Below are 22,778 nucleotides of genomic sequence, written 5' to 3' on the forward strand. Positions count from 1 at the left end.
TTTTTATGTTCATGTATTGTTATATTGGTACTAGTAATAACTGTGCCAGCTCAATTAATTTTCAAATATAATATGATATTATTTCTAATAAGAGTTTGAATAATATAATATAATATAAATAATAATAATATATAATAATAAATATAATATAATATAATATAATATAATATAATAATATAATATAATATAATATAATATAATATTCCTAATAAAAGTTTGAATAAATGTTTGAATTGTGCCAGCTTGGTGAATTTTCAATGCATATTAATAATATAATATAATATAATATAATATAATATAATATAATATAATATAATATAATATAATATAATATAATATGATAATATTTCTAACATAAAACGATTTAATGCATTTAGCATTATATACTTACTAATTGGTATATATAAATAAATGAACTTGTGACCAGGAATATTAACTAAAACTAAAATCATACAAACATTTCTATTACTTGAAATAAAACAAATGTTAACCAACATAAGATAAAATATAAAAAAGCATAAACTTTATTTTAGCTAGTTGCTATCAGTTTATCACTTTCATTTAGTTTATATGTTATTGTAGTTTATATTTAAAAATACAAATTACAAAAACATACAACAAAATTAATACAACTTTAAAAATCAAAATGAAAAAGGAAAATATAAATAAAAAAAAACTAATTCAAAATATAATAAAAACTATAATAATATATCAATGATATAAAATGGCTTAATTATTTTCAGTATTTTAAACATTGTAATATTTCAGTTTTTGCATTATACATTTAAAGCAATAATGGTTTGTTCTAAATTATTACTGATTTTTTTTTAATGCACAGTGAACGTGTTTGTTGCACCTGCTACTTCAGATGTGGCTCTGATGAAAGATGTGCTTACTTTGTGTATAAATATATATATGGATAGCTCTCATATAGCTGTTGCAAGGCATGCAAAACTGAACGCCAGCTCAGAGCTTTAAGAAAACACTTATTGATTTTATTGTAATTCACACTATTCTAAAGACACATTGCCTATGCAACAGCAGTCCTACGTTAATGCACATCTGCAATGCATGTTTACTATGAAGCAAAGTTATTGATTGTTGTGTTTAACACACATTTAATTGTAAACTCAAAAACAGGCCCTATAATCCCATAAACTGTTTAATAATTTAGAAATGTTATGTTTGTGCAAATGCAATACTTTTAATTATTCTGTCCTCCGACAATTTGCTTTAAACACCCTCTCTCTTCCTTTTCCCCTTCAATTTATTGGCTGCCATCTCTGACCCAAAGAGTGACCCCTATCTTAAACACATTTCAATGCAGCCAACAAAATTAATCTGACAGATAAATCACAGTCTTACAAATAGCGGGGAAGACAAGGTCAAAGTCACAAAGGGAATATAAAATTAAGCTAGAATCAGTGTAGCATTATAAAATCTACTCCATCTGAAAATATCTGAAGGTTAAAAAATGAAGATACAGATATTCTGGACTGGTAGTACCGGTTTGCCGTCTGCTGTCCCTGCTCTGTTAATAGGCTGGGTCATTTTAAACAGCTAGTACAGCTAGCAGCTGATTTGATTTGTATGACAAGTCAAGCAATCGAGCATATTTTCAATGACCTTTGAACTGCAAGCTTTCCAGTTGGCTGCGTGGGGATGCCACCTTCACTTGACCCCTCACCCTACGCAGTCATTTCATGCTCATGTGAGAAAACAGGGCCCACACAGCACGTCTAAAAGAGCCTGTGTTTTATCTATAACCCTGCTTCTATTCGTTAAAGGCACAATATGTAAGATTTTTATTAAAATATCTAAAAACCACTAGAACAGTGTTATATATTTTGCTGACTTGTGTGCTTACATTATCCCAAATGTTTCGAAGAATGTTTAAATCCAGAGAAATAAGCAATTTTAACTAGTAACACGGACCGTGTCCATAGTGTCATTGTGTCGCCTGCCAATGACGTCATAACCCCTCGATTTCCGGTTTTGATTTGTAGAAAACATGGAAACACAAAAAGAAGCTTTAATATGTTGTGTGTTTTAATAGACAGGTGAAGACAGCACAGAGTATCATTATAACAGAACTTTCAAATGTATCTACTATAATAAAACAGTGCTGCATTTTTTCCCCACATACGCACGACTGGAAGGAGCGGAAGCAGACGACTGTGGCATAATAAAAGCTCCGCTGCTTTCAAGCCGTGTGTCACGCTCGTTCAGCGGCCTTGTTTCGCTTCGATGGCTTTCAGCCTCAATCTGCTTCATTCTACTACGTTAATAAATCATTAGCTCATCCATGAACATGGTTTCTGCCTGAGTCCCGTCAGATTGCATTGGCTTTGGAGAAGACAACAAGTATTTTTTTTTTAATACTTTAGTACTCTATTACTTTATAAAACAAAGATCATTGGAGTACATTTTACAATGTAGTACTTACCATTTCTTAGTAATTATTTGTGAAATTTTCAGTACATGGCTGGATTTTAACAATAACTGCACCAGCCAGTGTTATTTTAGCATTGAGTTTTTATTAATATTTTCATTTGTGTGTATATATAGCTATATATCTATATATACACTTTCATTTTAGTTCTTTTTTATTTTGTTGTTTTTATATATTTAGTTTATATTTATATTTAGTTTTTAATTATTTTATTAGTTTTATTATAATATAACATAATATAATAAAAGTTTGAATATTTTAGTGAATTTTAAGAACATTTTGGTAAATTTTTCTTGATTTTCAGCAATTTTGCATATGACAGCATTGTATTTAAAAGTCCGTCGACTAGGCTACTAAATGGAATATAAAAATAAATATCCTCTAATAATTTTCAACAATTTTAAAATTTTAGTTTTTACAATAAATGGTGGTTAGGTCAAAATTGTTACTTTTTTTTTGTATCAGTGTACATTTATTTGTTGCACCAAATTTCAACCCATTACACTTTTTAATTTTTGCAAAGATGAACTTCATCTCCATTTCATTTGCATTATTTAGAACATTTTGTACAATACTTAAAATGTACTTGTGTTTAGAAGACATATCTTTAGGAATCGAATTTTGAATAAAATTTCAGTCTGCTTTTTGACAAAGCCATCTTATCTTCATTTTAAGTGAACTATTCCAGGTCTTTAAGGTGATGTGCTGTGATTAGACAGAACTGTGTGCAGCTACTGTTCAGCAACCCACAGAATATCCTCCTCACTTTACAGCTGGGGGGATTAAAGGGGCTTCCTGTCCCATGACTGACCTTAAAAGCCAATCCAGATGTCCTACAGCCCTCGAGACAAAGAACTCAGGTGACAAGTCTTATCTTGAGGGCACTTGAGCTCCTCTTCTAAAGAGGTGGTTCTTTTAAGTGCTCCGTCATCCTGGCAAATGCCTTTTCAATTATTGCACAAGTTTCTCGCTCGCTTGTCTGCAAACACCGTAATTGTCCGGGAGACAGCATTATGCATTCAGAACAGCTTCAGAGGTTTTTCTGGGGTTAACAGTGACACATCTCTGAATATTAGATGAAGGAAAAGGCCACACAAACACAAAATCAAAAAGAACATAAAACTCACAAAAAAATATAGAGATAATGAGATCATCAGACTCAGATTTTATGCTGAGCTCATTGTATAGTTTCTAAACCAGCAAAAGACTCACAAATGGAAGACACAAAAGACAAATATGTAGAAATAAATCTGCAGAATCTTTTTAGGTATTTTATACACTTTTTTTCGTCAAAAGTCTTTTATAGTCACTAAGGCTTCATTTATTTGAGCAAAAATGCAGTAAAAATAGGAATATTGTGAAATATTTGTATAATTAAATATAGCTGTTTTCTTTGGAAGCTTGTTTGTGGCATGGGATAAAAAAAAATAATAAGTTAACTGCAACTTTTTATCTTAGTTTAATAGTTAATAATAATTTTTTTTTAATCAAAATTCAAAGCTGAATTTTCAGCGTCATTACTCCAGTCTTCAGTGTCACATGATCCTTCAGAAATCATTCTAATATGCTGATTTGCTGCTCGAGAAACATTTCTTATTATTATCAATGCTAAAAAAAAGTTGTGCTGCTTAATATTTTTCAGGATTCTTTTTTGCATCAATATAAATGTCTTTACTGTCACTTTTGATCAATGGAATTCAGGCTTGCTAAATAAAAATATTAATTTCTTAAAATAAAATAAGAAATCTACTGAACGCAAAATTTTAAATTTCCTTTCAAACCATGCAGAAAATCTTAAAACAAAAAATAAGATAGATAGATAGAGCCATCAATGGCTGTTCGTTATACTAAACTCTTTTTATTTATTTTTTTGTGTAAATTCAAGAAATATCAACATGGACAGGTTGTGTGATGAGCCCTTGAAAAACATAAACAAAACTACTGCAGGAAAAAGAAAATACAAACAATACAACAAAAAAATAATCACTCACATTAAGTAAAAACAAAAACATGGTTGCCACCAACCAAGGTTTGTTTTTTCCAAGTTTATGTTTTTCAAGTCTTTTTCACTGTTCATTTTATGTTGATGCCATATTTTCATATTTAAATATACTGTTGCAGCTACACATTTCATGTTAATATTAATATTTCAATTAACATTTTTGTTTCTGTTTACAATATCAGTACTGTTTTGAGTCGCCACTTTGGATCTAAAGCAAAACAAGTCGACAAGTCACTGTAATAGTCGCTGTAGTTTTCCTCATCCCACATATTTCCATTTTCCCCGGTCCTTCAAATTCCCCTTGTTCAGTTCATAACATCATTCTACCCCTCCATTTCTCCTCGCCTCTCCTCCTTTCTCAGTATAAGGCTGTCAGAGTTTTTTTTGGGATCCAGTGAGCTGTGAAATCGCACAAATTGCTGTTGCTTTACGTCTGGCCCGGTGACAGAAAGAGAAAGAGGAGGAGGAGAGAGAAGAGAGATTTTCTGCTCCAACACTTCTGAACCTTTCCTGCCCCCCGTAATCACACACAGACACAGAAGCACACGCACAGCTGCAATACTGCATCACCCATAACCCCCCACCCTCCATCTCTAATCCACTCTCATCATACGAGCCCCCCTCCACAACACCTCCACCACTTTGCTTTAGAATCCGGGTCACTTCACTGAACAACCACACGAAGCCTCGAGAGTGATAAAACCTTGCTACTGCATCCTCTGATAAAACCAACACTTCCACCAACTACAAGTGTCACTAGCACTAACACGGGGGAAAGTGTGATGCTTCAGATTTGTGTTTGCGAAAAAACATTTGTAAATAATGAGGCTGCTGGTGCGTTTTGAGACTAAAAGAAATAATTCACCAAAAAAGACACTTATGTACTCACACCCATGTTGTTTCAAACCATTACTTTGGTATTATTCTTCTGTCGAACACAAAATCATGTTAAAAGTACTATTACATCATGTTCTTTTCCACACAATGAAAGTGAAATGCTGTTGAGCTCCAAAAAAAAAAAAAAAACTTAATATATAAAATTACATTAAATTAATAAAATGCATATAAAAATCAACTGAATGATTGAATAAATTTTTGAGCTTGACTGGTATCTGTTCTCATTCACTTTCATTATATTAAAAGTATATGGAAAGGAGCACTCTGCTAAACTTTTCCACAAGAAAAAAGGGGGTTTTAAATTACATGAGGATGAATTTCATTTTAAATTTACATATTTATCAGAAGTACTCTGTAAAGAGCAACTTCGTGTTAATGTGTGAGACTGCCAAAGTGAAGCAAATGTTATATATTCTTTATGTATTTTAGAATTCCTTATTAACTGCTACAGTAACACAATAACGCATATGTTTAGTACCGCATTATGCATTGGCCAAGTTTTTGCATCTTTTGTGTGTGTTTGAGTATGTGTTTAGCTTTAGCCTAAGGCAATGGCAGGCTACATATGCTTTGACAGCTGTTTGGATGATGCTATCGACACACACACGAAGAAAAAATCAATATTTGTGAAGGTGGAGGAATGAAGAGTTCAAACCTGAAACAGTTGTATGTCCGTGAGGTCAGCTTTGTGTCCACTGCTGTTTGGTCAGATGTATACTTCCCTCTGGTGGTGGATTGGTGACACTGCAATTTCAACTTTTTGCAAATTTCCCATAGAATAAATCTGAAGCCTTTTTTTTTTTTTACTTTATATTTGATATTCCATTTTTTCCAGAGTTTTTTATTTTATTTTACAGGACGTGTAAAGGAAGACAGGGGGACCGTGGCTTGTAGATTTTAAAAGTAGGGGCAAAACACATATATCCTACTTAAAAGATTGTAGTTTTGCTAAGGTTTAAAGAGGTTTCATATAATCTTGTAAACTCAGTGTAACGCTTCTTCTTGGCTTTTTAGTTTTCGTTAGCATCTTTTTAAACGCTTCTCCTCACCTCAAGAAGCTTTAACCTTTCTCCTCCGTGTCCCTTATATCAATTTAAAACAAGTTTAAAAATATCCAAATGAAGTGACCCTTTCTGGTCGTTTACAGTGCAGCACAAAGTTGTCCACTGGGAGGCGCTGTGTTGTGGACGTAACACTTCTCAGTGCCTCTGATCAACGGAAGAGAGAAGTTTGTTTGTTTAATGCATCAGCTTTACAACCAAACAAGGTACATAATCACATTCCAAAATAAATCCAATCTTATTCAGCCTTGGTTGAGCATAACCAAAAATAAAACAGCAACAACAACAAACAAATAAATAAATTATAAATTAATTAAAGCGTCAAAATAAACCAAACTGAACCAGAAAGAAAAATAAGTACATAAGAAACATAAAAAACGGCTTTTAAATTAAACTATACAAATCCAAAACAGAAGTCAACTTAAGGGCTTTCTTGTTCATAACACATTTTAAAGATTTTTATAAGAGTTTTACATCATTACACCATTGAATAAAGTTGGGTTTAGATAGAAGAGTTATTTAGGCCTATGCCGCTTGCCGTAAAAACTACGAAATCGATTAATTATAGGATTAGAGTCACGTTATTTGTTGTAATACTGCTGCTATTGAAACTACTTGTGGGAAAGAATGGGAGCTGCTGGTTATAAACATCATGTAATGGAGTAAAACCGCGTTCAATTACAGTATGCTACATTAAAATAAGTAACAGTTCAAAGATAATCTGTTTCAAGTTAGCGCCTTGATACCAATAAAACACTTTAAGAGCGCACTACTGGATTTATTCAGAGTGGCTTTTCTTCTTCTACTTCTTCAGGTCTCGGAAAAACAGAGAACGAAACTTAAAGGCAACGTTTAAAAATGATAAAAGAACACGAAGAAACGCGAGAAGAAAGTTAACTGAAGCAAAAAACTTATGCAAAAATGTACTCGTCCTGCTATTATCTGAAGTGGACTTTGTCAAGAGCTCAGGGTACGTGGGCACGGTTTTGTTCACTATAGATTAAAGACGTATTGTTCTTGCCATTGTTGCATTGGCATGGAAATATTTCGTCCGTCCAACATACGCTTATGCCATAGTACATGAGCTCTGGACTTGTTGCTACTTGACAAAAACGGATTTTCTCTGCAGCTTATTTCCCAGTGGCTCTAGAAGCATGTGTGAGGATAACATAATCAAACTGTAACTTAAAGTAATCTAACAAACAAAGAAAAACAAATTACACGATCTACCTTACCAACCTACCTGTACAATTCCAAGAAAAAGAAGGAAGTCACAGAAATGCTACAGCACCATGGACAGTACCCAACACTCAGACAGAGCTCCTATGATCCATCAGGAATTTTCCATTTATGTCACATGCCTTAAATGTGGCATTATACTGTATGAGTGAGTACTGAAGAAGTTTTGAAAGGCCGTCTACTCTTTTTGAATAATGTTCATTACATTCAGCCATAAAGCACTGAATGGGTCATATCATGAGAAGTCAAATGTTCCCTGATCTTTCTCCATCTGTTGTGGTGCAGTCATGAAAAGTAAGATATATCATTTTTTTCTAAAACACCAGAAAAACATATTATTACTCCAGTTTCTAAGTAATATTGATAAAAGAAAGATATGGGTAAAGTACACCAAAGGTTTTGATCATCAAGCATTAACACTAACACACACCATATGGGATAATTAATCACTTAACAATATGGCATTTTTTTCATACTTAATTTTCACATCAATGTGGTTATATTGTGTAATCACAACTTTTAATATATGGACAATATGGACTCATGCAATATACTGTAGGTGAAGACAACTGCACATAAGGTGGAACAGGCTTTATTTGGCATTTCATAGTACAGTATATCGTGTGTCAATAGAATATTATTAAAATATATTTTAACACAACATTATAATTTGTCAATTTCCTTTAGGAGCTTGAAGGGTATATAAAATGTTTTTAAATCAATATAAAGCATTGATAAATTGTCAGACATGATACTTCACAGAAAAACATTTTAAAACACTTTAATATTGTGCCTATCACCCACTGGGACTTTTAATGCACACTTACACCTTGTTCATCTTGTAATCTGCCAGATGATTTACGCCAATACTATATTTACTGCAGAACAAATACAAAGTTTCATAATCAGAGGAAGCTGATTTAAATAAATAAATAAATAAATAAATAAATACATAAATAAATAAATTAAAATCCATTAAACAAAAACGCAAAACCAAAAAAGAAAGAACAAGTAAAGTAAAAATAATCTTTAATGCAAGACTCTTTTAAATCAACAAGCTTGCCTGGTAATTTTATTAAAGGAGTCATACGACGTTGCTAAAAAGAACATTATGTTGTGTATTTGGTGTAATTCAATGTGTTTATGTGGTTAAAGGTTCAAAAAACACATTATTTTCCACGTAATGTACTTTATTGGTGCTCCTCTATGCCCCGCCTTTCTGAAATGCGTCGATTTTTACAAAACTCATCGTTCTGAAAAGCGAAGTGTGCTCTGATTGGCCAGCTATCCAGTGCGTTGTGATTGGCTGAATACCTTAAGCGTATGATGGGAATGTTACACTGCTTAACATACTGTGATGCCGTCTCCCAGTGCGACGAGTCAAAACCAATAAACCCATTACAAACGAGGCATTTGTTACATCCAGTGGGAACATAATTACTGATGATAATGACTTATAGTGTGTTTTTACGCGTTGCGTATCGTGCCGCGTAAACATAAAACCATGTCTGCATTTGTGATTGAAGAAACAACAAACAACAAGCGCTACTCTACACTGCTCAAAACTTGAGTTTGAATCATCAGTGGCAAATTCTTTAAATATAAAAAATTTACTTAAAAGCTGTGAGTCAGAAGCGCCAGACTGTCCTTGCAAAGTTGGAACTGCCCCACTTTATAGAACAGCCTTTGAGCACAGACCAATTGTAGGCTACTCTGCAGGTTCAGGCCAAACAGACCTCCATAAAATGTGTTACACAGCGTCACACACTGCGGGCTAGAGTGAGCGGCGGCCGCCGTACTTGAGTGAAGAACCACATGTGACGAACCAGGGCTCGGACCCTGAACATCCCGCCCCTCAAGCTCAGAATGTGCTCCAGTTGTATTGTAAACAATGACGTCCTCTATACTGCTTATCAATTTGAGCCCGACTGAGACGGAGAGAATATTAATGAAGAGGAACCTGTGCTAGCACTGCTCTTAATTGTATGTTTGTTTGATGTTGTCTCATACTTTTAGATACGCTGTTGTTTGTAAATGCTACTGCTTCTGTTAGCTTTTAATATACGGTTAGCAACCGTACACGCGTCCATGTATAACACTTCTCATTGCTATTTGAAAATAAGTGTATAAATGGAACAGTTTGTTGGAGCTGATCTGACGATCTGAATGAGAGGGAGAGGGAGAGAGAGAGAGAAAGAGAGAGGGAGAGAGAAAGAGCAGGGCCACGCGAGAAACAGGATTGAGAACCGCTGCTTTAGAACATTGGTTTTGAAACTTGTGAATCCATTAGAATCGTTAGAAGACAGAATCACGATTCATATATAAACAGAATTTTACATGCACCCCATTTCTCTTCCCCTTCTCTAAAGCAGCACAACATGGCCTTGCCCTCTTTGTTGTGTGTTCCCGGGGGCGGGGTTTATCTGGGTTTGTGACGTAATGGACCTGGGAAGAAGCTCATTGTAGTCCCTTATCAGCCATTTTTGTAGGCATTAAACTGCCAGAATTTTAAAAGATGATATTTCTGTTTGCATTGAACTTTCAGCACTGCAACTTTCAAACAGCAACATTACACACTAACGTTTAAAAAGTGAAATCGCAATCAACCACCCCTTTAATTAATGTCTGACCTCAGACAGAATGAAAATCTCCTCAAAAGGAGAGTTTGGCCTTGTCCAAATACCCACACGTGCGGTCTTAGCCACTTGAGAGCACGTGTGCACGACAGGAAGTAAATGCACAAGACTGTCCCAGTTCTTAAAAACGCCAAAGCGCAGTGCCCTTAACACACACTAAATCCACAGTATCTTGAATACAGAATTGAATAATATCTAATTAAATTATGTCATGTTATAGGGACTACTGAACATCCTATTTAGAAGTTGATTTTAAAATGCAAAGTATTTAAAATTTTGATTAAAATAAAGCTATGTAAACACTTGCATATTTACAACACTATAAGTCTGTCCCATCAGGTAATGAAAAGTCCTACACACACTTGTGGTCTTCACTCTCACTTGAACACTTGGGCTAAATATAGGAAATACGTCATATAAGTATAGTCAAGTGGTCAAGTGTAAAGACCGCAAGTGTGGGTATTTGGACAAGGCATTTGCTCACTTCTGGGTACAAATTAGTAATGCTGTGCTGACGTCCATCAAAAGAACTGACGGACGCGACGCATTAACAAAATCTTTGAAAGCAATCCATGAACATTAAGCGTGAGTCCCGTTTTGACATTTATGTTTTTGTCCTACCGTTATATATTGTCTTAATTCCTGGCGTCATACCAGAACCAGTTATCATTTGCAGACGACTTCTCGCAGATGTCTCGCATTAGATCAGACTTCACAGGCCGCGTAGTCTACAGCCTACCTAGAGTGATGCCGCACTTGTTTGTTTGGGATAACAACACGTGGCGTCGGGCAGTTAACGGATGCCTGTCTGAAAATAATCCTACACTTGGATGTTGGATAGTATTTGCAGTTCGCACTGATAGGCTACGTGAGCATTTTAAATGTTTAAATGATTTAATGTTTTGTTCTCAATTAGGCCTATTGCTGTTTTAACAAAACATCCCACCCGCGGCTATAGTTTGGTTTGGCGCACCATATTTTTCCTTCAGTTTTTGCGCAACGCCGGTAAGCGTTTTTATTATTTAGTTTCAGTCAGTTTTGTTTCTAAGCATGCTTAAAGCTAGCACACACTGCTACTGCACCAATGAGTGTTGCAGGGCACCTGTTTACCCAGTTAAAAACCAGGAACGCCGTAAAATCATAGGACCACCACCATCCCGACCTTGTGTCATCTTAATTTGCAGGTTCTTTTGTTTTATTTTATATATAAAACTCACACAAGGTTTTCATTTAAATGCTAAAAAAAATTGAAATTTGATGGCTGAGCAGATTGGGAGGGTTGTAAGACTTACCAATGTACTTCTGGCCTCTCAAAAGTATGCACAACATGAGACAAAATACTGCATAGACATAATTGGAATAAACTGTAAAAAATAATAATAATAATAATAATAATAATAATAATAATAATAATAAAAACTCTGACGTTAGTCAGGTGCTTTTAATTAGCTTTTTGAATTGAAATGCATTCTAAAAGTTTAACATTTTGAATTAAAGTTGTGATGGAATAATAATGATTTTAAAGTAGTAAATGTGCTTACCACAATTAATGTATGCACACAATTTATTTAAAATACAAGCCACCATGGTACTACTAACTGGTACATAGTTATTTGACATTAGAAATTAAACTACATTAATTAGCAGATAAATATTAAAATGTATGTGAGACATTCTGAGCAAAAATACAATTACAGATTTAAAAAACAACAACCTTGTGTATGCCTATATATGCATTTCAATACCCAGATGTCTTCTTTTTTTAACAGCTCTATATATAACTCATCCTGTGACTTCACACCTTTGTGCATTCGGATGAATGTTTATGCAGGAGTTATTTTCAGTTTCAGCAGACATTATATTTTGAGATGTCAGAATATTCTAGCCATGACAATTAAAACACATATCCTGTGTTTGCACCATTTTACAGACAAAATGGCCTGCTTTTGTGTCTCTGCATGTCTAGAACAAATATAAAGTACTTGCAAGTTGCAGCACATTATGATGCATGATCCCCAGAAATGTAATGGGTTGTTTATAATTTCTCATCTTATTGGATGATCATTGTTATTGTATGCTGATTCATGCATTAAAGAGATAATTAAACTGCTAATTTTAGAGCATATTTGTTGTATTTAAAGGAACAGTAGCTTGGAAATATCTGCCATCAGAAATGATGATAAAGAGGCACTTCATATTGTTATTAGACAACGATTAAACACTGATTGGACTCAAATCCATACATATATATCTGTTGATCAGTGTACCTTAAAATATATTTTAAATTCCACTGCTAAAGCTCATTACAGCTTTTTTTTTTATTATTATTGCTAGAAACAGGTGTCCTATTTGGAAACACATTGACACCATTGGAAGGGTGTCCTTTTTAACTCTGTGCCAGCATATGCAATAGATGGCTCATATTTCATTACCTTATTTTAATACATTTGGTTCATTCTAACCTTTAATTAATTATTAAAACTTTATTTTAATAAAAAGTACCCCATGAATAGCTTTGCACCAGTTGTACCCAATGGCAAAGCTTGGCAGCTGGCCTGTTTGGAGCCTGTCTGCGCCCTCAGCTGCCTCCAGAAGTGACAGTCGGCTCTCTGTATAGACTATCTGACTGGTGGAAGCCTGAAATATCTGAATGCCATTGGGTGAGGTCATATGTGGCTTGATGAGGGGGCTGTTCAATAGGGGTTCATATATGCCTCGGCAATGGAGCAAGTGGAGACTTGCATTATATGGTGACCAAAGGGCCCCTTTTGAGCCATCTGTACACCAATTTAAATGGTATAGTCCAATTTGAACACCCCTCCATACTGAGCTAAAAATGGAAGAGCCTCTATTGCAGTGTTTGCTGGGAAGAAGAAGTACAGTCGGGATTGGGACTTTAGAGAGGAAGGTGGCAATCTGAAGAGGTAAGAGGAGCTGTGTTCTCCAATGGCCAGGCCACTAATGGATGGATCTGCTCATTGGGATGTACATTGGCCCTGATGCATGCCATATGGATTTTTACAGGTCTTGACATGGCGTCTGTATAGGGTGAGAATAGATATCATGGTTAGCATGAACAAGGAGATATGGAGGGAGCTGCTAGGGGGAGCTATAACAGGGCACACAGCAGCTGGCTGAAGTGAGCTGCTTCAAATGGGCATCAGACTCTTTAAAATACTCACATCAGTTGGGAAAATGCAGGAAGATGTTGTATTGTTGCGCTTTAGCTTGATAAAGATGGTCTGCAATTGTTGTGTCTTTATCCCTTGGCTGCCTGTCCAGGGGAAGTGGCCAATTTGACATGTAGACAATGCTGTAGAAAAGAAAGAGAGGAAGCATGTAAATGATGGTGCTTGATGAATAAAACACACTTAAATGTGCTAAAAGCATGTAAATCATATATATTATTGTTTATTTGTGTGATTGTGCAAGACAATTTTGCTGTTAGAGTGCTTTAAAGATGGCCGCCCCTTAGAGTAGTGAATGTTGTTGGGACGGGTTTCTTCCTGACTCACTCGACACTGTGTTGGTTATCTCTGTGTTCAAGCATATAAAACCGTGTTCAAGCATATAAAACCATTTTCAAATAAAACTGCAGGAAAAATAATCATCTTTACAGTTAAGTAATTAATAATCAAAGTTATGGTTAGTATTGCTAACTAAAAGGAAACTCAAACCGTTTTTTTTTTTTAAGTTAAGCCTAGAGAATGGGACTAGTTAAGTGCATAGTATGGACTAGTCTCTGATTAGTCACTTTAGAGGGCTCTTGTTTAGTTTTTGACATGGACTAGGTAAAGGTAATTTATATCATCCATATAAAACTATATAGACTTTAAAGCTATAACTAAAATTTGCTGTTAGACTGGCATTGATGAAGATGACCCATCAGTTAATATATCATATTAATCACTAATGATTCATTTTTTGATTTTATATGTGTCATATGTCCATGAAAATGGTGGGAAGTTTAATTAAATTTAAATGAGTAATTAAGTTAATATAAATGATTTTCATATAAATGATGACCTAATTTTTATATATATATATATATATATATATATATATATATATATATATATATATATATATATATAAACTAAAGGGTTAAATACCGAAAGAACGGAAGAATAGAGGATGTAGGTGCAACTTTGATATTCATATCCTAAAACCATCCAGCATTTAAAGTGTTACATTTTAGTCCTCTTGGGGACATCAATGACACCCTTTCATTTTGTCACTGTGTGCCGTTTTTATCAGAAATCTTAAAATGTAAATTACTGCCCCCTCTGGATGGATCAGGAACAAGGGTCTGTGTCTCTAATGGGAAAAGTAAACGTGCGCTCATTCTCTCATTTAGAGGTGCAGCCCTTTTTCTTTTGCTTAATAAATTGTTCCTGTAAGCTCTCAGTACAGTCCTATCATAGTCAACAGTTGGACAGGAGACGAGTTTTAACCCCTAAAGGCAGCTGCATTATAGCTACTATCACATCACAAGACATAATTGTTCTGTGAACTTTAATTCACACCCTCTTCTCTCATAAACTAGAAATACTAGAACAGAACTACTACAAAATTTTCTCCCATGCACAAGTGTAAATGTTAAACTTCACTGATTGAAGATAATTCTTCAAAGTGAGTGAATGAATTTGCCAAAGCTTCATACAGCAGTCTGCTGCCCTGTTAAAAAGTGCTTTTTAAGTTTTAACATAAATTAACTTTTATATGTTCATAGCTACTGTACTATAGCCATACTTCTGAAGAATTATGCTATAATATTCCTGTGAAGTCATATTATTTATTGAGCCATAATGTACTTTGACATCAAAAAACATTGATAGCATGTGGATGTGTTACTGTTTAATGGCTTTAAGAAGTTGTAGTTCAGACATTTATTTGCCATGCCAACAATCTCATCTCAAGAAAAAGAAAAAATAAATTGTATAACCATTTTTATGCTTCTTCAGAGTTATAGTGCCATAATATTAGTCATAGTCTTTGAGCCATGAAGTGATATAAAAAACTTTGATAACCTGGTAAATTAATACTACATCTTGCTCATATATATATATATATATATATATATATATATATATATATATATATATATATATATATATATATATATATATATATATATATATATATATATATATATCTTCATCTTTGCTGTCTCATCCCATATTTTACATGTTTTTACATGTCACAAAAAAAGATCTTTTAATCAGATATTTTAACAGTAAATGTTTGTTTTGTTTACATTTTAAGTAATCAGTGTCAGTGGAACCCTTTTGTCACAGTCTTGATTCTTTGAAAATTTTAAATAACTATGGAAGCCTGTTTCCGCCACTAAATAAAAAATAAAACAAGGTAATTGTGACTTTTTATCTCACAATTCTGACAATTCTTTTCTCAAAATTGTGTGATATAAAGTCGCAATTACCTTGTTTTATTTTTTATTCAGTGGCGGAAATGGGCTTCCATAAATTACTAAATGTAAATGTCATTTACCTGTTGCCTTGCCCCTGTGGTTTACGTTATATTGGTAAAACGAGCAGACCTCCGAAGACCAAAAAGCCCAGTAGCACAGCACTTTGCAGTTTCGAGACACTCAGTTTTCACTCTTCAGTACATCGGCATTGAGGTAGTTAAGTGTTCGTGTCGCGGAGGTGATATTAACAAATTGCTTTTTCAGCGTGAGGTCTTTTGGATTTATACACTAGACACGTTGTCCCCTAGAGGATTAAATGAGGACTTTGATATTCGTCCATTTCTTTAAAAGATATCTATTATTATATAATAGATGTTTTGTGGTTATTAGTTGTATTTATGTATGTAGGCAGGTATTAATTAATGTTATTGATTAATACATTAAGAATTGTATTCTTGTATTTTGCATAGCTTTATATGTTTTGTTTCATTTATTTATTTGTTATTTTTTTGGATGATTTTCCTTGGTTGATTTGTCATTGTTTTGATATTGTTGTTATCATGATAATATTGTATGGTCATGTGACCTTTGATCACCTGAAGGTAGGCCTATAAAGACTGGTACATCAGTGTTGATCATTTGTCTGATATAGATGTCTATAGACATAGTCAAAATTGTGAGGTACTGTATGAAGCTGAAGTTGCTGAGAGGTGGAAATGGTGCTTCCGGTTTCCATTATAGCCGGTTGCTTCTCTGAAAGTGCTTTTTGAGTTTTAACAAAAATGAACTATAACAAATATATTTTTATGACCATATTGTTTAGCTTCTGATTATGCCATAATATTCAGATGAAAAGTCATATAATTTAACAAGCCAGATTGTACTTTGATATCAAAAAACATTGATAATTTTTTTTATACATACAACAACAGACATCCTCTATAACCTAACAGGGTTTAGCAATAATTTTTTTTTCCTACCACTCTCTACCAAATATAGATTTATATTTATATCTTTTCTGGAAAACAATAGAATGCTGTGTAAAACATCTGATAACATTCTAACGGATACTACCAAGATTTATTAGTAGTCATTCTTACAATTTCAACAGATAACTGACCTGAAGCTTTCCGAATATGCTTTGCTAAGTTTTTGAATTTAAGTTCTTTTTGAGTTTGAGTTTTGAATTTGAGTTCTTTCCTTTTTTCCAGGTCCTTGGAAAAAAATAAAACAAGATCTCCATTTGGGACATCCAGTTTTTCTCACTGCAGGGTAAGAGTTTATTTTCCTGTCTTAACTGGTTAAAGGCGACACTCAATCATTGTTAAACAATGTGAAAATGTGACCTTTTCCTCCAATCATACAATGCACATTATTTTGTTACCTACTGAATGAATCTGCTGGCACTCTATTTACAAAACAAACCCACACAAAGCCCAGCTCACAGCACGCATCTGTCATGAACTTGACTCTCTTACAGCTGTTCAAATGGCAGCTGACATGCACAGTTGCCCGACAGCCTCTCCTTTCACCATATATTCATCCTTTGCTCATTCTTCAGTGGGTTTTTCTCACTTAACCAGAAAAGCCACAACAAGATATACCTGCTTCCTAAATTTTTACACACTCACCTCATTCATGAAGCACGAGTGGAATGAATAGAACCTTTTTATTTAATTGACTGTAAGAATAGTTTTACTATCTATACACAGTGTGTTTGATGACTGAGGCCTATAAACTATTTTTTCCCCCACATACACACGTAATATATTTTTTTTGACTCATGCATTAATACTAGACTAGTCAAAGTCAGAATTTCCTCTTATTCCTCTTTTTTACACAGACAAACCAAACAATCTCTGATTTACTCATCTGCTCCCCTAGTTATTCATTCTTGTCTACAAGGGACAAGATCCATAACTGAACTTGGCAGAACGCATTGCAGCCATTTTCCATGCAGGGTGTGTGCGTGTTCTTCAGAAAGAGGATTGCAGAAAAGCTGCATACTTTTTTTTTCCCCTTCTAAACCAATCAGCATTGCTGTGGTATGAGTCACTCCCACACCCTACCCTTATATGACAAAGAGGGGAGGGGCTCTTTCTCAGACCGGACAGTGAAATGGTGGCTGCTTGTACAAAAACAGCAGCAGCACCATTAGGAACTGAGCAGCTACAGCCGTATTTACAGGTAAGATCCGTAGCTTAGAACATTTTTCTGCTTCTAAGTTTTACTAAACATGCATCCTGAGACATGAAAATGAAATTATATTGCTGCTTCATGTAACTGAACGATGCCGTTTGTCTAACCTCCCTCTTGAGCTAATTGTGTTAGCCTGTTTACAAGCCATCCTGCCATTCATTCAGCCTAGAAACCTATTTTACCAAACCGACAAAGATAAACTGAATGTTACAGAAAAAAACTCTTGCTTTTAGAAAATATTTCGATTATAATAAAGGAAAACTTGAGTGAAACCACAAGTATGACATCATTCATTTTCCCATGTGGTATAAAGGGTATGTCAAGCACAACGTGCTTATCAACTGCATTGTTTTAGTTGTAGAATTACAAGTTTTGTTTGTTTTCCTGTGCAAACCGGTTTTTGATTACTATTAAATAATGTGTGGATTTGAGTCAATACTTCCTGTGAACTTCCATTCTGAAAGCACAAAGACTTGACACAAATAAACTGAATCTTGCTATATACGTAGGTTTAGATTTTTTATAGTATATAACTTTGTATAATTTAACAGTTTATATTTTTGTTATTTATTAGGTTAAAAGATAACGTTGAAAACTACCACCCAGGACACCGCAGATTCAGAACTGGACAGCAACCTTTTACGGTCAAAGAAAGAGAAAATATAATCCTATTAGAAAACCTACCACTGTCTTTTAAGGTAGAATTTAATGGTCATTAAACCTCACAAGTAACCATTTTAGGAAACTCTACATAGGCTTCTCAAATAAAAGTTTTAGAGAATTCACTCGTTGCTAAGCTAACAGCATGATACACTAATATGCATATACAATATGAAATGTGCACAGATACTAAATAAAATAGTCAGTTTGAATTGTACTGAACTATTTTATAATTGAATGAAATGGAAAATTAACTAAATATATCAGTATAAATTTATACTCTAACAGAGAAGGCGATTCCACAATGCATTTCTCACTGCAAGTTCAGTGTCAAAATGTTAGGTTATTATGAGGTTATTTCAGTACATTTTACAAGAAAATACTATTTTAGTCCTTCTACTTTAAAATGTCATGCCATTTCTTTATTTACTAGCAATTTCTAAATTAAAATTAGTTTCAAAGACATTTTTTGGTGTATATTTAAAATCAAATGTCCAAGGAATGTTGGTCTATTATGGTCTGTTCTGTTTTTATGTGATTTATTAAAAACAAGTTTTCTTTTCATTTCAGAATCAGCCAAGACTGAAAGCCTAGAAGAACCAAAGATTCAGACCCATCTATGGCAGAAAAACAGCAGATCAAAGCGACTGCGGTCAAAGTGCTGTGCTATGTGGAGAAAATCTCCTCCTTCGCCTCCAACATAGATCCTCTCTTTGGGATTGTGACTTCAGTGGTCGGGGTGGTCAGGAAAGGCCTCGTGGATGAGGAGGACCATGAAATGAACAAGGACTTCAAACAGATCCATGAGAAGCTGGAAACCATCTCAGAGAAGAACAAGCAGACCCTGCGGCAGATCCGCATCGACGAAATCAATGAGACTTATGGTAAACACGAGGAAATCATCAAGCATCAGTACAACGCTTTCAACACCATGGTGGAAAAAGTAAAACTGGACCCTGAGAACTCAGATCGTCACATGAAGGAGTTTGTGAAGATCTACGAGAATGATCAGATGGATCTGAGCTTAGATACATATTACCGTGGAGTGAAGGGTGCCGCTCTGTTTGGGAAGCCCATGCTGCAGGTTTACCTGGAGAACTGCCAAAGAAACAAAAAGGTGATGGAGGCCCGTTGCTCTCACATCGCACACCTGTTCTACATCGGTCTAATGGCGCTGATGGCCTACTACGCCGTCACTGAAGATGACGAGGATGAAGTGAGAGACAAATGGGGCCCGAGGGTCATTGAAATTCAAGCCAAGATGCAAGAAGTTCTGGAACAGTGCACTGAAGAAAACTGAAGTGGGACCATTGCACTGAACGATTGCTGAGACGATTCATTTCATATGCTGAGAGTCTTGAATTAGGAAGTTTAAATAAATCGTGTGGGGTGTAAAATGGGTCAATCTTTTCCTGCTTGCCAATGGACTTTTCAATGCAATACTGAAGAAGTGCGAAGTTCTTAACACTGTATATCGCGGTTTAATTTCTTTAAAAGTATGTTAAGCATGTTTTGGTCATTATTGTGGCTGAATATATTGCAAAAAAAATTAAAATATCATATGAGCCTTTGATGTGAGTTACACAAGTTCTTATGAATTATTATATAATTGTTTGCTTATGTTTTGTGGAACATCTCTGATTCTTTGCACAATAAATGAATCTATTTTTTTCTCTCATATCATGGCAGTTAGTCTCTTTATTTGTCATTTTATATGACCAAATGTGATTTCTGCCAAGTCAATTCATGATGTGAACACACTAAAGACTGAGAGCAGACTGCAGGTGAATATGGAAATCGCACTGATTTGCATTAAATGCAAACTTGTCAATGTTTCAGAGGCAGAATGCTTGATCAGTCTAATATGAAAGAAATGTAAGAAAAATTCCAGGTTCAGTACAAGTTAAACTCAATTAACATCATGTATGGCAAAATGCTGATTACAATTTCCACTTCTTTCTTTCTGGGTTACATTGATGCATTTGCTGTACAATGGAAGTGAATGAGGCCAATCCTTAGACATTAAATACTCACTGTTTAGACAGTAAATACTCAGTTTTACAAGTATAGCCACAAGACTTAACAACATGCATGTTAGCATGATTTTAGTGTAAAAATTCACTTATTATTTTTTGTACATATTTTTCATTACAACATAACGCCTAAAAAAATCTAAATATATAACTTCAACAGATTTACAAGTTCATATGCACATTTTAACAGAATTAATGTGAGAGTTCGATAAAAAAAGCTTTAACCTGTATTGAACCCTGCATTAACTTTGTATCATTTAGATAGTACTATAGTTTTATTAATAATTTATTAATATTATTGTTTCATTATTATTAGTTGTATTAATATTTTGATTGTTTTTATTTGTGTATTTTCAGTTTTCAAATTCATTTGAAATTTAAGTTTTTTTTGTAATCTTTGTCTCTATAGTTTTTATTCATTTTTATATTAGATTTACACCAAGTTAAACTAAATTAAAATGATAAACTTATATATATGTGTGTATATATATACATATGTATACATTTTTTTGATGGATTTAAATTCTGATTAACTTTAAGATTGTGATCTGTTTTCTTCTTTAGGTGAACTAACCGATAAGAGTGTCCTAGAATCTTCCTCTGTAAACAATGGCTGACAATGAGATATTCAATGACCCAGAGAAGCTGAAGAGGGGTCTAGTGAAGGTTTTGGAATGCGTGGCCACCATCTCGTCTGCAGCAGCGGTGGTCAATCCCATCTTCGGTGTGGCTGGTTCTCTCATCCGGGTGGTGCTGCACCACGTGGACGATGAAGACATCCAGAAACTCAAACGTGAATTTGGCAGCGTGAATCGAGCCCTGGACGAAATCTCACAGCAGAACCGTCAAGCCCTGCTGCAAATCCAGAAGGAAACGGTGGACAAACAGTACCACGAGGTAGAAGAAAACATTCGCAATCAGTTCCGCAAATTCATGGAGATTGTGGAGGCCAAACCTGAGCAAGTGCAACGCAAGAAGGATGATTTCGTAGAGAGTTTCATCAATGATAAAGATGACCAGAACATGTACACGCTTTATGAAGGCGTGATGGGGAAGCGCAAACTCTTCAGTCAGCCCATCCTAGATGTTTACATGAAGCATTCGCAGGGTGACCAGGGTGTCATGGAAAACCTCTGCACTCGACTCGCGTACCTGTTCTGCATCGGTTTCATCGCTCTGATGGGCTACTACGGCATCCTGGGGGATGATTTGGAATCTCGAAACGAAGAGTGGGAAGAGAATATGAGGAACGTGCAGGAGAAGATGCAGGAGGTGCTGAGGAGATGCAAGTGATCGGGAAAGCTTTCTGCACAACCGATGCTCTTTATTGCCTTTGCGCTTTACCTTTTCCGCTTAAACTAATAGATTACATCAACCTGCAGCTTTAGCTCCCTGATGACCACAGGTCATGCTGAAGCGTACACAATCATTTCCTGTAATCTAGTTCTTGTTTTTTGTTTTTGAATCAGTTTAATACTACATGACCAAGATATGTCACACTAACCTAAAGAATGCTGGTTGTGGTTATATAAACATAATTCAAACTCATAAGCAGTGTCACCTTGAAAATTGACTACTTGATGAACAACTTGTTTCCTGAATAAATATATAGTATATACAAATGTGTTCTATAAAATACATATATAATTTAAAGAAACTATGTATCTATCTATATATTCATAAATGTTGCAAAATAAAGAGCATGCAATTTACTGTCTGTGCAAACCAAGATCAAAATTTCGATGTGAAACGTTCATGTTTATTATGTATCTTTTTGGCACATTTAGTAATAGATTTAAGTGTGCATTTAAGGTGTTTTTTTTTTTTGTGCCATTAGAACAGATTATCAGAGCATATATTTTAATATGAAAGGTGAAATCTAAACTGAAGAAAACTTTTTGCATTCCTTTGACCCTTTTATTTTGGATAAATTGAAAAATGTGGTTGCTATACAGTGGCACAATGTACAGTGCTGCACGTTTAGTCTTAAGTTCATCTAAATAATCGTGTTTGTTCGTCCTTAATCACATTTATTTATCCATAAAGCACTGCAATATACATAAATGTACCATTTTTTTATTATTCAGTCTTTGGAATGCTGTTGCGCTTATAATGCTGTACAATATCGTTAGATTTTTCAATAAAGATACAAGGAATGAAAACTATTACAA

The 22,778-nt window shown here is 34.5% G+C and overlaps 2 protein-coding genes across 5 annotated transcripts; both read left to right on the plus strand.

Annotated features, from left to right (window-relative positions):
- The first annotated feature begins 10,694 nt into the window (after window positions 1-10,694).
- Window positions 10,695-22,772, plus strand: LOC109104759 (protein rapunzel-like). 3 transcript variants are annotated; one of them, XM_042741693.1, is made up of 3 exons: window positions 10,695-10,872; window positions 16,927-16,987; window positions 21,172-22,772. In XM_042741693.1, exon 3 carries the CDS (start codon window positions 21,217-21,219, stop codon window positions 21,898-21,900), a length of 684 nt encoding a protein of 227 aa, XP_042597627.1. In that variant the 5' UTR covers window positions 10,695-10,872; window positions 16,927-16,987; window positions 21,172-21,216; the 3' UTR covers window positions 21,901-22,772. The 3 variants fall into 3 exon arrangements, with proteins under 3 accessions (XP_042597627.1, XP_042597628.1, XP_042597626.1); XM_042741694.1 differs by lacking the exon at window positions 10,695-10,872 and adding an exon at window positions 10,922-11,292; XM_042741692.1 differs by lacking the exon at window positions 10,695-10,872 and adding an exon at window positions 13,145-13,211.
- Window positions 17,751-20,252, plus strand: LOC109104760 (protein rapunzel-like). Of its 2 annotated transcripts, XM_019118037.2 has the most exons (3): window positions 17,751-17,902; window positions 18,489-18,612; window positions 19,145-20,252. In XM_019118037.2, exon 3 carries the CDS (start codon window positions 19,194-19,196, stop codon window positions 19,872-19,874), a length of 681 nt encoding a protein of 226 aa, XP_018973582.1. In that variant the 5' UTR covers window positions 17,751-17,902; window positions 18,489-18,612; window positions 19,145-19,193; the 3' UTR covers window positions 19,875-20,252. The 2 variants fall into 2 exon arrangements, with proteins under 2 accessions (XP_018973582.1, XP_018973583.1); XM_019118038.2 differs by lacking the exon at window positions 18,489-18,612.
- Window positions 22,773-22,778: the final 6 nt, after the last annotated feature.

Source organism: Cyprinus carpio, chromosome B16 (genome assembly GCF_018340385.1).
Source record: "Cyprinus carpio isolate SPL01 chromosome B16, ASM1834038v1, whole genome shotgun sequence".
Lineage (NCBI taxonomy): Eukaryota > Metazoa > Chordata > Actinopteri > Cypriniformes > Cyprinidae > Cyprinus > Cyprinus carpio.

Coding starts and splice junctions, on each gene's coding strand:
- LOC109104760 (XM_019118037.2), top strand. CDS start 19,194: ATGGCAGAAAAACAGCAGATCAAAGCGACTGCGGTCAAAGTGCTGTGC.
- LOC109104759 (XM_042741693.1), top strand. CDS start 21,217: ATGGCTGACAATGAGATATTCAATGACCCAGAGAAGCTGAAGAGGGGT.